Here is a 13,275-nt window from a genome sequence, read left to right on the forward strand (position 1 = left end):
CAGTCCACATATGAAAACATCAAGTGTAATCTTTTCTTACTATGTAAACTTATAAAATCAAATACAAAAAATATAAATTTTTGTTGGGCAACGCATAACTAACAAACATCTAAAATCCCACTGTTCCTACTTTTGCAGACCGTTCAAAAGTTCGAACCTCTAACTCAGCGGCATTTTCGATTTCCTCATTGAACTTTTCGCTGTAGTTAGTTGGGTGCTTTGGATTTGACCATCCTTTTTCAGGAGTCGAGTCTTTCAAAAATTGAGCAAACGGATATGTTGGAAGTGTCTTTACAGGGGTACTGGGCTCAATCAGACCCAGCTTGACCTGTCTTTCCTCTAATTTTTCTAGGTACGGTAAAATGTGGTCACGAAATGCTTCAAAGTTTTTATACTTGATAATTCCCTCTGGTGCTTCATAGATAATCTTCTTAATCAATGATGGCACTAGTGGTTCATCTTTCATTTCTTCAATAGAATAAAACACTGGGTGGTTTGTGAAAATGATTGCTCTACTTTTAGGTAACCTTCTCAATGTTTGGCGTTCAACACGAACGTTAAATTCTGTTGGCTCAACGTCACTTTGAACCTTATCTCCTTTCTTCAAAGCGTATATATTATTTAACAACAACTTATGGTCCCAAGAGATGTACCATGAGGCTCTCTCTACTAAATCCGCCGGTTTCATTCTTGCAAACCATCTCTCCATCGATGGTTTTAACTTTTCCTCATAATATGGAACGTCTCCATGAATAACATCCAATGTTTTGCCTAATTTATATCTAATTCCAAAAGAGCCGCCTGGGAAAGGAACAGCAGCCGCCATTAACCGGTGTACACCTTCTTTGTCTTGGAGAACAACATAAAAATCTTCTTTAGCCATTTTGGAAACATACACCAAGGGATGCTCCTTCAAAGGTTCCGTGAAATCAAGTTCTTCTTTTGTTAGCTCGTTCATCACATGATCACCATTATCAGAAGTGGTGAACAAAAGTGGATACCTTTTCATCATGTGCTCCTTGACAATATCCATTAGCTCTCTACATGCTTCCTCAGATCCGGGTAACCAATCAAAATTATCTGGCCCGTAGGCGTGAATCACCCTTTCTTTTTCCTTTATATACTGATAATAGTATTTATCCATATCCAACCAGTGATTGATATCCAATTTAAATATAGACATCGTTTGATGATATGGAAATCTAAAAGGTCTCCATGGTCGGTCGTCTCTTGTCTTAACTTGATCCGGGGTTATATACAATGGATCCGGAGTTGGGACAGGCTCTTTTTCTGAGGAAGCGTAAGTTTTTGCTTTGACCTTAGATTTTGATGCATAGAGTCTTCCATATACTAGTTTAGATAGGTATAAAATGATAGCAACTGCAATACCTGTTGTCAGTATCCCAAAGTTATTGTTGTCTAAATCCATTGTGCTTTATTTAGTGGTAATGTCTAGGGAAATATACAAGTAGAAGCAATAAATTGGGTATATGCCAGGCTTATATCATTGTTGAGGTAACTGCACAGGCCACAGGAGCATAAACATCAGATAGTGCAACTCATTGCCTATTTAGGTAAAAATGACCTTATCTATATATCAGTATCTATGCTTCGTGCATTCACCTTTTTTTCGAGGAAAAAACTGCATACAGTTTTTTTCTCCACACTCACAATATAGTGACCCATATAAGTATCAAAATCCGAAATAAAATGTAATTAGTGGCCTCATTTTACATATTCGACTCCTAAATAGTTATTCATGTTTGAATTATAACAACAAATCTTCCTCCAGGTTAAATAATTCTGACCCAAACAATGCATCCATCAAATCGTTATTTAAGCTCAGAGAGTTCAAAACATCGTTGATATTATCATTAGCGTTGATATCAAGAGCAGGTTGGTTATCCGAAGCTGAAGTTGCATTATTGGCAAGATGAATTTCATTACTTCCTAGTGCAGGATTATCCAATTCGGTAGCTTCAAAATTTCTTGGAGAATCGGTCTTTGATATTGTGTCTTTACCCATAGGACTCTCAGTCGGTATTAATGAATATGGTTCAGCCTGATCATCTCCCATAGGAGAAAATGGGTATAACCCACCACCACTCGGCATATTATCAAATCTCCTAGGTTTTTTAGATCTAGCTGGTGATTTAGATGGTCTTTCATTCTTAGGTGTCGGGGTCCTAGTTCGCTTGCTTCTTCCCTGTTGGTTGAGATTCAATTTGATCTTACGATAACCTGTGCTGATACTACTAACACTGGTTTTACCTGTTTCGTCTTTGGTTTCAATGTTCTTAACATTACTTGGTTTTGCCCCATATTTGACTACTAATATTTGTATGATTCCTAAATCGTCCAATAAGGTCTCGATTATATCAGACATCCTCCTCATTGTACCATCAATTTTTCCTAGGTTCTTCCATATCAACTTTCTGATCAAATTGATTGACTTTAGTACTTCATCTAAGTTGATTCCGTATTTTTTATCTAGGTTATCCAAATCAATAATTTGCTTTTCCTTTGAGTTCTGAGACGACTTGAACAGGGTATACGAAAGTGTCAAAACCATGATGGCATTGTAACAATAAAATATGTCAAAATATATCGTACCATTGAAGAACCCTTTCGAGTCTGTATAGCTGATAATCTCGGCCGTCTTGAAAGAAGACTTAATACCGCAAACTAATAAAGCCAAAAATGGGTCATCATTTTTTATGATGTAAGATTGCGAGTTGACTATGTACAAAAACATAGGCAAAGTTAAAGCAATATAATAGTAATGATACTGAATATGTAGTTTTGGCTTATATCTGTTGATCGGTAAAGATTTATAATCTTTCCAAATTTCAGGAACGCCTTCCCAAAATTTTTCTAGCTTTCTTCTAAAATATAGTGCTTTTTCAACACTAACTAGTGATAAAGGCTCCTTGTGTGATTTCTTTTTATAATCCAATATTTCAAAGATAATTTTTGTCAACATGCAACTACGAGAGTAAAACACCTTAAACTCTTCGTCTGTTTCATCCTCAACTGTTGGCAGCCCTATATCTATTTCCTCCCATGGAATGCCACTTGATCTACCAAATGAATAGGATAAAATAGTTTCCGACTTGGCTAACGACCATAAAATTCTTTTCATGACGTCTGCCTTCTTGTCGTTAAATTTTGCAACTATGGATTTTCTATGTAAACCTAAACTTTTTGCCTGGATTACGGCGAGTTCCATTAAGCAATAACCGCTTTCTCTAACTTTTATACTTGAAAGATAAACAGAAAACAGAATCAACAAACGAATACCATCAATTGAAGGAGTCAACACCACATCGGTAAAAGATAACTTTATAATGTCTATAAGTTTACTTATCGTCTCATCATCAAGTTTGGCATTTGAGGGAAGGATCTCCGGAAATGAGTACTGCTGGAACCTTTTCCCCAAAATCCAAACCATATATATTGAACAAATCTCGGCACTAGACAACCTCAACACGGTGTGTGTGTCAGCTTCTTCCCTGTTCATGTCGGCATCAATTTCCTCCCAAAATATATGATATTTCTCCATGAAAAGCTCCCTGTTGAAGATGAAGTAATATGGATGGACTTTCTCAAAGAATATTTTCATGTAAAAGTCCGCTTCTTCCTTTTCGATCGTATTGATAAGGGGGAATCTGTCAATCTCGATCCTGTCAAAGTTATACAGCTGTTTAGGGTATTGATATGCTGGTGCATTATCCGAGGTAATTGTTTGCACAGAATGATCTCTTAGATCCTGCGTGGAGGTTGGAGGTTTCTTTTTATTAAACGAATTTTTGATAATTATATCACATAAACCATTCAAGAGTGACGCAGTACCAAAGTTCCCAATAAAATGGGTATGCCCAAATCGGTCCATAATCAACCTCTCGTTGTCACTATTCTTCAACTTAACTCCTGGTGGTAATTTTGGCAGTTTTGGTTGTTCTTTATTTTCAGTAATGAGTAGTTGCTTGGATGTAGACTCCTGATTTTCAGTCGCTTCAAGAGAATCGATCTCATTTCTACGTTTTGTAAGTTTCTTCCTGGGTATATCTTCATTTTTATTAGCTGCATGACTCACTGATTCACTTTTTATCACTGCAGGTTTCTTAGGCATCAAATCAGTTTTTTCGGTTATGGCCTTATCTGGCTGTGCTTCTTTCTCTGTTTTTAGATTTTCAAGTGTTTCGTTATCTTCCTCATCTGCCAAATCTAATTTTGGCATTTCTATCTTTAGCTTATGGCCTAAGTCTATCAAGTCTTCGAAACTATAAATATCTGAGTCGGGAAACAGTCCAGCCACTAAAGATAGCAGACATTTATAGTGGAATGCGATATTTTTGACGGGACCATAAAAGCGTTTTTTTCTCGGTATGGAAGTTGTGCATGCTACACCAGCTTTAGTGCATTGTAAGCACGGCGTAATGTTGTCATACTTCAAGTCATTGTTTTGTATCCTATTACACTTAGTTTTCCTTAATTTGCATCTATCACAAGAGAAAAGTGCCCGTTTTCTCTTTTCAGACGGCACCTGTCTTCTCTTAGACTGAAGCCTCTGATTCCCACTCATAACTTTTGGGTTTCGTTCAGTTATAGGACAATGAACTCGTGGCACGCTTGTTAAACAAGTAAAAAGACCAATAAAACTAACTTTGAATGAAATCAAAAAATTTAGATTGCTATATATACATGACGATAAAACATAATATTTTTGACAAACGAGTCGCTCCCGATATGAAGGTTTGATCAGGGATTGATGAGAGTGATCCATTACTTTCAACAGGAGATCAAAATAAAGCCAATAAGATGACAATTCAGCATTATGAAGGGGCCTCAATTGCATCATCAGTCATTAATACCGTCAACACGGTTATCGGGGCAGGAATTTTGGTTCTACCATATGCGTTCCGAACACAGTCAATAATCGGAGGAACCTTTATCATTATTTTTGCCGGTATTGCAAATGGTGTCGGTATGGTATTACAAGGTGCAGCTTCCAAGTTTCTTCCACAAGGAACGGCCACCTTTTTTACGGTGTGTAGAATCACATATCCGGGATTATCGCTTTTGTTTGATTTTGCCATCTTTCTCCAATGTTTTGGTGTTGGGGTTTCTTATATTGTCTTAACAGGTGATCTTCTACCACTGGTATACACCTTTGATGGTTGGGATGAGCATTCGATGAAGTTTTTCTATGTTCTGGGATCTGCATTTTTGGTTGTTCCATTGTGCTACATGAAAAAAATTGATAGCTTAAAATATGCATCTATCATTGCCTTACTCGCCATCGTGTACATTGCATTTTTGATATACGGATACTTTTTCTACGCTATTTTCACTAACTATGAGAAAATTCCACCTGAAAAACTGGGTGGAATTTCATTCTTCAAGCCAGAAGGTATCAAACCAGTTTTCAAAACTTTAGGTGTGGTCGTTTTGGCCTATACTTGCCCTACTCAATTTTCTATCGTTGGAGAGTTAGCAAATCCAAGTATGGAAAGAATTACCAACATAGTTTTCATTTCTCTTGGAATTATTTCTTCGATATTTGTTTCTGTTGGATTGGCTGGTTATCTAACCTTTGGTAATACTCTATCCGGAAATATCCTTCTAATGTATGAAAATAATTTCTACACTCAAACGGGACGTGCACTATTAGTGTTGATGGTTGTTTTGTCGTTTCCATTAATGTTCCATCCAGCTAGGGTGTCTTTTAATAACGTATGTCACATTGTTACTAAAAGTGTTGTCAGCTCGGGTACTGGAAACGATGTCGCTGTCAACAGTAGGTCACCTTTGCTACCAAGTAACGAGGAAGAGCATCATGTGCATTTGTTAGAACTGGTTGAAGAAGAGGATGTCCCAATGTCTAATACTAGATTCTTTATTTTGACTGTTCTCCTTCTTGCTGCTTCATACACTACAGCCTTATCTTTGAAGTCTTTCGAATTAATTTTGGCTGTTGTGGGTGCAACAGGAGGTGTCTTAATTAGTTTTGTTTTGCCCGGATTCTATGGATACAAACTTATTGCCTCCGATGACGAAAGATACACCAGAAGGTTATATAAATATTCACCAAACGAAGCACAAAATCGTATCTTTCAAAGTAAGTTGTTGAAGAACGTGTCTTTATTTTTGATTGTGTGGGGACTTGTTGTAATGATGATCTGTCTCTGGGCCATTTTTTTTACCTAAATCCATATAGTCATTATCTATATGACCATTTACATTTGTTTGATCTTGAGTTTCTAAGAAATTAATTATGTTTATATAGAAATAGCATTTTATTAAAATATAGCAAACCTGGTAACTAGTCGTCAGTGTCACTTCTCACATCATCTGCGGATCCACCTGAAATAACATGGAAAGCGACTCTAAAAATCATATACATCCAGATACACATTATCACTTGTAATGCAACTAGGAGTAGCATAAAAATATCCACCTGTAAATCTGTGTAACATGCTTTATAAGTCTCACTAGGCAAAAATGTTGAGCACTTATTTCCCATTATATCTCTAGCCCTTGTTGCTGTAAACCATAAAACGTAATTATAAACTCCATGTCTAAATATAATCCAAGAAACCATAAAAAATAGAAACATTAAATCACATACTGTTTGAAATCCAGCATATTTTAAGATTTTGGCAGTTGACAAAAAAACATCCACAATGTCCATTAATAAAAGAATCACATGACCAATCTTGGTAAAATATAATGAGTAAGAAGCAGTTGTTAGAATACAAGTGATGATATGGTGGGCTAACATTTGATAATGGTCCTTTCTCCTTGACTCTATATGTAGAACAATAAATTGTTGGAACCAGCTCGCTGATTGAAGCAAGTAGTAGAATTTCATAGGTGCTGAGAGTACGTCATGTGGCCAATTGGCATAAATGTTGTAGCAGTCTAAATAATAATCAGAATTATAGTAAAGGTAGAACCCGAATCCCCAAGAAAATGAGTAGTATACCATTGACCAAGCCTGTTCAATAAATCTTTGGGTGGCTTTAAACTTTTTGATTCCTAAGAGTTTTGCGCATGGATTAAAACAAAATAGAATGAGGAAACTCCTTAAAAATAGTAAATTGATAATCCAAAATATCCCAAAATAAAGATCGTCAAAACCAATGTCATAATAATCAGAATCTTCATATTTGTATGACAACTTGTAAAATTTCTTGAATTTGAGAGACACAAATCGAGATGCAATGAATAAGATTAAATAAAAAATGAGTGATGAAATTATAATTGCTTTATCGACTAATTCTGAATTTTGGATCTGATGTATTTCATACAGGCGCTTTTGCTCTTGCCTTTGTTCACGTTTGTTACCCTTCGGGATAAATTTTGAATTTTTTTCATCCTTGTCAACAATTGTTTGTTGCTTTTCCAATGCCGATCTTTGTCTCATCTCATCATAATCAGATGATAATGGCTCCACAGAGGAACTGTTCCCATGCATGGTATTTTGTTAATGAATGTTTCTAGTTAAAAGCGAAAGACTACCAGATAGAAAAGGTAAACAAATACTGACAAAATAAAAGTCTACAAGAACGTGTTCTCTGTTATTCTTCGGATAACTTGATTTTTCATGTCATCAAAAGTGAAAAAATTAAAAATAAATCTCACCGATTTTCCTATTTTTCTTCTTCTCAATTCTTTTGTCTTCCCTCGAATGTCAAACGGAAAATAGTTGTCCTTGAAATGAGTCGGATATTATAAACATATCCTGTACTATAGTACAAAAGTATAAAGTCTTTAAAATAAAAATGAGTTATCCAAGCATGCCATTTTTTAGGCTACTAGTATGCACTGACATAAGCAAAATCCTGAAGTTCTGACGAACAGCACTTTCATCGTAGTCCTGCCAGGTCTCGTATAAGGTTAAAAGCTGTTGAACCGAGTCAATAATTTCCTCCAAATTGACGTTGGAACCAGCCAGGAAATTGGTGAATGCCTCTATTCGGGTGTTCTGGTAAATATCTGGGGTATCATTGTGTTTTCCTGTGCTTACCCCCATGGTTGTAGTGACAACGTTTTTATGTTGTCGTGTTTGCCCGGAATTAATCGACTGGCTTAACTTTCTCCTTAACCCCCCTTGATACTGGAGTTGTGGAACATTCATATATTGGTTATTATGTGGGAGACTCCCTTTGATATTGCTTTTGAGGGAGAAGTTATTTGAACTTATTAGACCTGCTGCAACATTAGTGGAAGGGCTGAGGACATCGATATCGTCTTGGAGGCTAGTGACATCTCCCGGTGTGACCTTATCAGTATTAATCAAATGGACTTTACTACTTTTGCTCTTTGGTTTAGTGGGACTGTTCCCCCAATTATTTCTGGTTAATTGACCAGTATTATCAAGAGCAATATGCAACGACGAATCACTTGACATTTTAGCATGCCCTTTCTGTATATCAAAAGTCTCGGTTCTCAGTACGAGGACAATATGCAATGCAGCTATTGCTATCACATGTGGTGGATACAACAAGGGTAAATCAGTAATAAAGCTGTCGTTTATTATATGCCACGTATTCTCGATCTCTTGGTCTGTTAGATTGACATGGCATCTGATACCGTTTTCATCGTATTTGTCAATGTCACTTGGCTTATTTTCTCTACCTAATACATTAACCAGCTGATTGAGCGAATTGTATGGGCAATGTATAATCAGGTAGCATTCTAACTCGTCAATAAGATAATATTCCAACTCTGCCAATTTAGTAAAATCAGCACAAACATACTCTGGCCAAGAATTCCTAGCCTCAGATAAAACTGTTCGAATGTGTTGAGGACACTCACAAACCTTACCTGCAAGATAAATAGCCGCCGTTACTAGCATATATATATTGATTTCAAATAGTGAAACTCTCGTCAAAAACCTTGAAACGTATACCTCAGCGGTGGCCACTACTATTTGCCTCATTGCCAATCGTCTCCCTAGTTTTGATATTAATTGGTGAATGTATATCCTGGCATTTGTATCATGCCTCAAGTAGAACGGATTAGTTGACAGTTTCTGTTTCTCCCACTGAAATATGTTTAAACGATAAGAATGCAGTTTTTCTTTAGTGAACTGCCATTTTGCACGCTGCGATGATCCCCAATAGTCTGCTGACATCTGTTAATATCAATTTTATGAATATATTGGGAGTATTAATATGTGTGTTTGAACTTGTGAAATAACTCCTCACTTGAGAGACATGAGATTTTGAGTCCATGAATTTTTCAATTTCATGTGCCTGTGCATGAGCACCAGTAAATGAGTTAATGCCAACTAACTCGCTTTATTGAAAGAGTTCTACCTCGCCTTTTCCACGTCCAGACACATAAAATGACAGATCGTTTAACACAGTTACAACTATGCCTTGACCAATTACTAGATATTATGTTTTCTGCCATTTCCTACGTCGATCAAAATCACGATGTGATACCGGCAAATATCAATGAGCCTAAAGCTATAGATCCTACCTACAATCCACCGAGTGAATTTGAGTTTCAAGCAAGTCAAAATGAGTTAGCTGTGGATATTATTTTGAAGACAAGACAGATATTGAAAATAATTGATACACTGCCTGGCGTAGGTGTTACTAAAAATGAACAGCTCCTTTCAATAAGGAATTTGAGGATTGAGCTTGAACAAGCTGAAAAAGAAAAAGCCGACGCTGTAGAAAGAAAAGACAAACTATTGGGATTTGTTAACCAATTAATACTACAGGTAAGTGGCGCTATTGCAGAAAGTCGATGATATGCTTGCACAGTTTACAAAGACATAGAAGGAAAACGCAAACTTTTTAATGAACTAGCATAGGTTATACAGTTCAACCTGTGTAAGATGGTTAAAGCAGTTTTATACTCCTTTTTCTTTATTTGCCCGAAACATTGATTCATATGTTTGGATTTTTTGTAGTACTTGATCATACTTGGATTGTAGTCTTTTGTTAAAAAAAAAAGAGAGGGAAACTATTATTACAACATTACAGATTGTTGTGTTTTTTTCTTTCAATTATTAGTCGTTAATGGTACATGTTTATTTACGCAAACTATTCCGGAGATAACTCACCAGCTGTTGTGATACTATTTTTATTTGAAGCAATCAAAATAACCAATCGAAATATCAAGTTACTGTTAAAATAATATAGACATGTATAACTCTTAAGTTTTAGGTGAAAAATTTAAAAATTTTTTTAAACAAATCCATATTCAGAACACGATCACCAATACCAAGCTTTTCAGAAAGCATTTAAAGCATACAGTGTTAAATTTCGAAGTATAAAAAGCAAATGCGAAATAGAGATTTATAAAATAGTACAAAAGAATGTCATAAAAGATGTACATTAAAAAAATAAAGATTATTCAGAAGAACTACCAGAAAATTTTTCATTACTTAATGATCTTAGTGAACCGTCAGCTTGGTACAGAGGATGATTCATTTTTTTGTATGACTGCCCATCATCGTTGGGATCTTCATAATCGTCATAGTCTCCGTAATCGCCATGTGATAGATACCTTTCTACAACGTTACCATCACCAACATCTTCATCCTCATCGACATCGTCATCATCACTTATGTTGTCTATATCATAGTCATCATCGATTTTAATATTATCATCGTCAAGACCACCTGCGGACATTTCATGATATGGATGCCCACCCATCTGGGAGTCTACAACTCCTTCAAATTCGTCGGATTGGTTGAGATCGTCAGTGTCTTTTTGTGCGGTGTCATTTTCATCTTCTCCTTCATTTTCATCTTCATATCGACCATTCAAATCATTTGACATCTCATCACCTAAGTATCTGGAAAACTTGTCTGTTTCAACTCCATTTTCTTCTGACTCCATATATCCGTTAACCATATTATCATTGCCCTCTAGTATAACATCGTCGTCTTCTTCATCCTCATCATCATATTCACCCGACCCATAAACCTGTTGAAACAAATTCATGTCATGCTCATTCATTTGCTTTCCGTCACTTCCTAAAACTGCGTTGTACTTATTTCTTATATCAGCTAGAGTTTCGTCAACGTAGTATTTCCAATCTTCTTGGTTAACTACTTCATCAATTATTTGTGACTTGGGTGTGGTACGATGAATATCCAAGGAAATAAATTTGACAACTTCTTCCGCAATTAACGATAGATGTCCCATATATCCCAATCTTAGACCGGTCTCTTCCTCATATTCAATACATTTGTTGTGCCCTTGTACAATTGCAGTAGTGATATGGCATCTATCAAATAAATCAACTGCCAAGTATTTGTTGTAACCAATTTCCATTGTCGCATTTAAAATTTGTTGCACGATATCAAAGACAACATTATGCAAAAAATTGTTCCACGGAAATTTAAAGAACATATCTAATATGGTCACTATTATTTTATTGTCATATAATGCAATTTTCAATTGATCACCAACAATTGGATGTTCTCTTAAAGATTCTTCATTATCTATGAAACCACCTTCTCCACTTTGTAAATTCTCATTATTTTCTTCTTCATCATCGACACTGGTGTCATCAACAGTGCCCTCTTGTTTAATCAAAGATTTTAAGTTTTCAATCTCCTTAGAAACGTCAATACCTTCACTTGAATTCTGCGAGTCAGTTTCCGCTCTTTTCATCAACTCCTTATGTTTTGCTATTAATATAGCTCTTATCTCATCGCGTTCCTTTACCATTGCCTGACCCTTAATATCATTTAATAAAGCCATATTAGAGCAATGGATTAATTCAGCCACTAATTCACAAATCTTGAACCTTTCAAAACCTAAAGGTTCAATCTCTCCAAACGGAGTAGGTAGCATTTTTTCAACTTTTTGCTCCAATAATTCGGTAAATTTAGGCATGTTTTCAGCAAATATTTTCACTAAAGTACCTAAATATATTGGATCTCTCGGCGTGGGAGGATGCGATTCCAAGGTGACATACACGACAGGAACAGGATCATAATCTGAGTTATTTTTGCGAATGATTTCTATTACTATACCAACACCGTTTGATAAGCCAGTACCACCTTGAATCATTTTTTCAACTAACAATTTGACCATTGGTTCACTTACTAGCTGCCTTGTTAATTCATTGGGTCCGATTGTTGTATTCTCAGCATTATTCGCAGAGATAGTTATAAATGCCTTTAAGAAATCACCTGCTGCACTTTGTACCGAAGAAGGGATACTTTTATCTAAGAAGCTGATTAGTTTTGGAATTAATCCTTGGTCTTTTAAAACATCAATAATGCCGGTTGAGTCATCCGGTTTATCCGTCGAGATAACTTTCAAGAGAAAATCCATTAAAGGGGGTGTTTCAATGTGTCTCATAAATCTTGTAACTAGATTTGGCTCTTGATGTATGAACTGGATCATTTCGTCGGTTTTCATGTCGAGTAGATGTTCATTGATTTTCATAAAGTATGTGGCTGAAAAAATTGGTAATGGGGGTTCTTTGTCAAGTAAACACCATAGCTTTTTGATCAGGTCAACACTCTCCATAAAAGCATCAGTGATAGACCAAACGTCCATGGATAGTATTTCAGCCGCCACCTGAGCACGCCTGGAATGCTTCTCCTCTTCATCAATGTCATCATCAACCCCGTCTTCATCCTCATCTTCTTCATCGTCTTCATCATTATCTTCGGCTTCGTTATCACTGTTACTTTCACTTTCACTTCCGCTATTGTGATTTTCGTCATCGTCATCCTCCTCATTATTACTCAAATAGATGTCCTCGCCTTTTCCAGCTGCAGCTTTCTCGATCTTAGTATCTTCATCAACGATTGAAGTATCTAGGCCTTCGGCATCTTGACTAAGCTTCTCAAAGTCAATGTTATTATTGTTCCTACTATTACTACTATTACTATTATTATTATTGTTTTCAGCATCAACTTCATTTGCTTTCTCATGATCATGAGCATCAGAAGGAAAGTTACTTATATCATCAGTAATTTTTCCATTGGATGAACCATTCATTTCATCTATGCCACTGTTGGAACTATTTTCGTTATTGAACTCATTATTGGATTCGAATTCTGCAGATTTACGCTGATAATCATCGTCATCAACAATAAAATCAACCAATTTTTCTAGAATTTCAGGTCGCCTAATATATTCAATCAACTTAGCATTAGAGGATAACAACTCTGAGACCGTTTCTCTCTCGTCAAGCAAATCCTCAAGGGAAACATTTTCATTTTCCAAAATCTTATTGACTTTAGAAGCGTAATTGTTTGTAAATTTCCAAAATCCCGACATGGTT

General features: G+C 36.0%; 7 protein-coding genes across 7 annotated transcripts; 2 read left to right on the forward strand and 5 right to left on the reverse strand.

The window, feature by feature from the left end:
* Positions 1-109: 109 nt before the first annotated feature.
* C5L36_0C04190 (uncharacterized protein) lies at positions 110-1,429 on the reverse strand (the record flags this gene model as incomplete). The annotated part of the gene is made up of 1 exon (XM_029466101.1): positions 110-1,429. The coding sequence occupies one exon, from the start codon at positions 1,427-1,429 to the stop codon at positions 110-112; it is 1,320 nt and encodes a 439-aa protein (XP_029321961.1).
* Positions 1,430-1,768: 339 nt separating this feature from the next.
* C5L36_0C04200 (uncharacterized protein) lies at positions 1,769-4,786 on the reverse strand (the record flags this gene model as incomplete). Its single annotated transcript, XM_029466102.1, has 1 exon — positions 1,769-4,786. One exon carries the CDS (start codon positions 4,784-4,786, stop codon positions 1,769-1,771), a length of 3,018 nt encoding a protein of 1,005 aa, XP_029321962.1.
* A 35-nt stretch (positions 4,787-4,821) lies between these two features.
* C5L36_0C04210 (uncharacterized protein) lies at positions 4,822-6,210 on the forward strand (the record flags this gene model as incomplete). The annotated part of the gene is made up of 1 exon (XM_029466103.1): positions 4,822-6,210. One exon carries the CDS (start codon positions 4,822-4,824, stop codon positions 6,208-6,210), a length of 1,389 nt encoding a protein of 462 aa, XP_029321963.1.
* Positions 6,211-6,325: 115 nt separating this feature from the next.
* On the reverse strand, positions 6,326-7,480 carry C5L36_0C04220 (uncharacterized protein; the record flags this gene model as incomplete). Its single annotated transcript, XM_029466104.1, has 1 exon — positions 6,326-7,480. One exon carries the CDS (start codon positions 7,478-7,480, stop codon positions 6,326-6,328), a length of 1,155 nt encoding a protein of 384 aa, XP_029321964.1.
* Positions 7,481-7,792: 312 nt separating this feature from the next.
* C5L36_0C04230 (uncharacterized protein) lies at positions 7,793-9,142 on the reverse strand (the record flags this gene model as incomplete). The annotated part of the gene is made up of 1 exon (XM_029466105.1): positions 7,793-9,142. The coding sequence occupies one exon, from the start codon at positions 9,140-9,142 to the stop codon at positions 7,793-7,795; it is 1,350 nt and encodes a 449-aa protein (XP_029321965.1).
* A 213-nt stretch (positions 9,143-9,355) lies between these two features.
* C5L36_0C04240 (uncharacterized protein) lies at positions 9,356-9,769 on the forward strand (the record flags this gene model as incomplete). The annotated part of the gene is made up of 1 exon (XM_029466106.1): positions 9,356-9,769. The coding sequence occupies one exon, from the start codon at positions 9,356-9,358 to the stop codon at positions 9,767-9,769; it is 414 nt and encodes a 137-aa protein (XP_029321966.1).
* Positions 9,770-10,373: 604 nt separating this feature from the next.
* Positions 10,374-13,271, reverse strand: C5L36_0C04250 (uncharacterized protein; the record flags this gene model as incomplete). The annotated part of the gene is made up of 1 exon (XM_029466107.1): positions 10,374-13,271. The coding sequence occupies one exon, from the start codon at positions 13,269-13,271 to the stop codon at positions 10,374-10,376; it is 2,898 nt and encodes a 965-aa protein (XP_029321967.1).
* Between the last annotated feature and the right edge of the window lie 4 nt (positions 13,272-13,275).

Source organism: Pichia kudriavzevii, chromosome 3 (assembly GCF_003054445.1).
Source record: "Pichia kudriavzevii chromosome 3, complete sequence".
Taxonomy (NCBI): Eukaryota; Fungi; Ascomycota; class Pichiomycetes; order Pichiales; family Pichiaceae; genus Pichia; species Pichia kudriavzevii.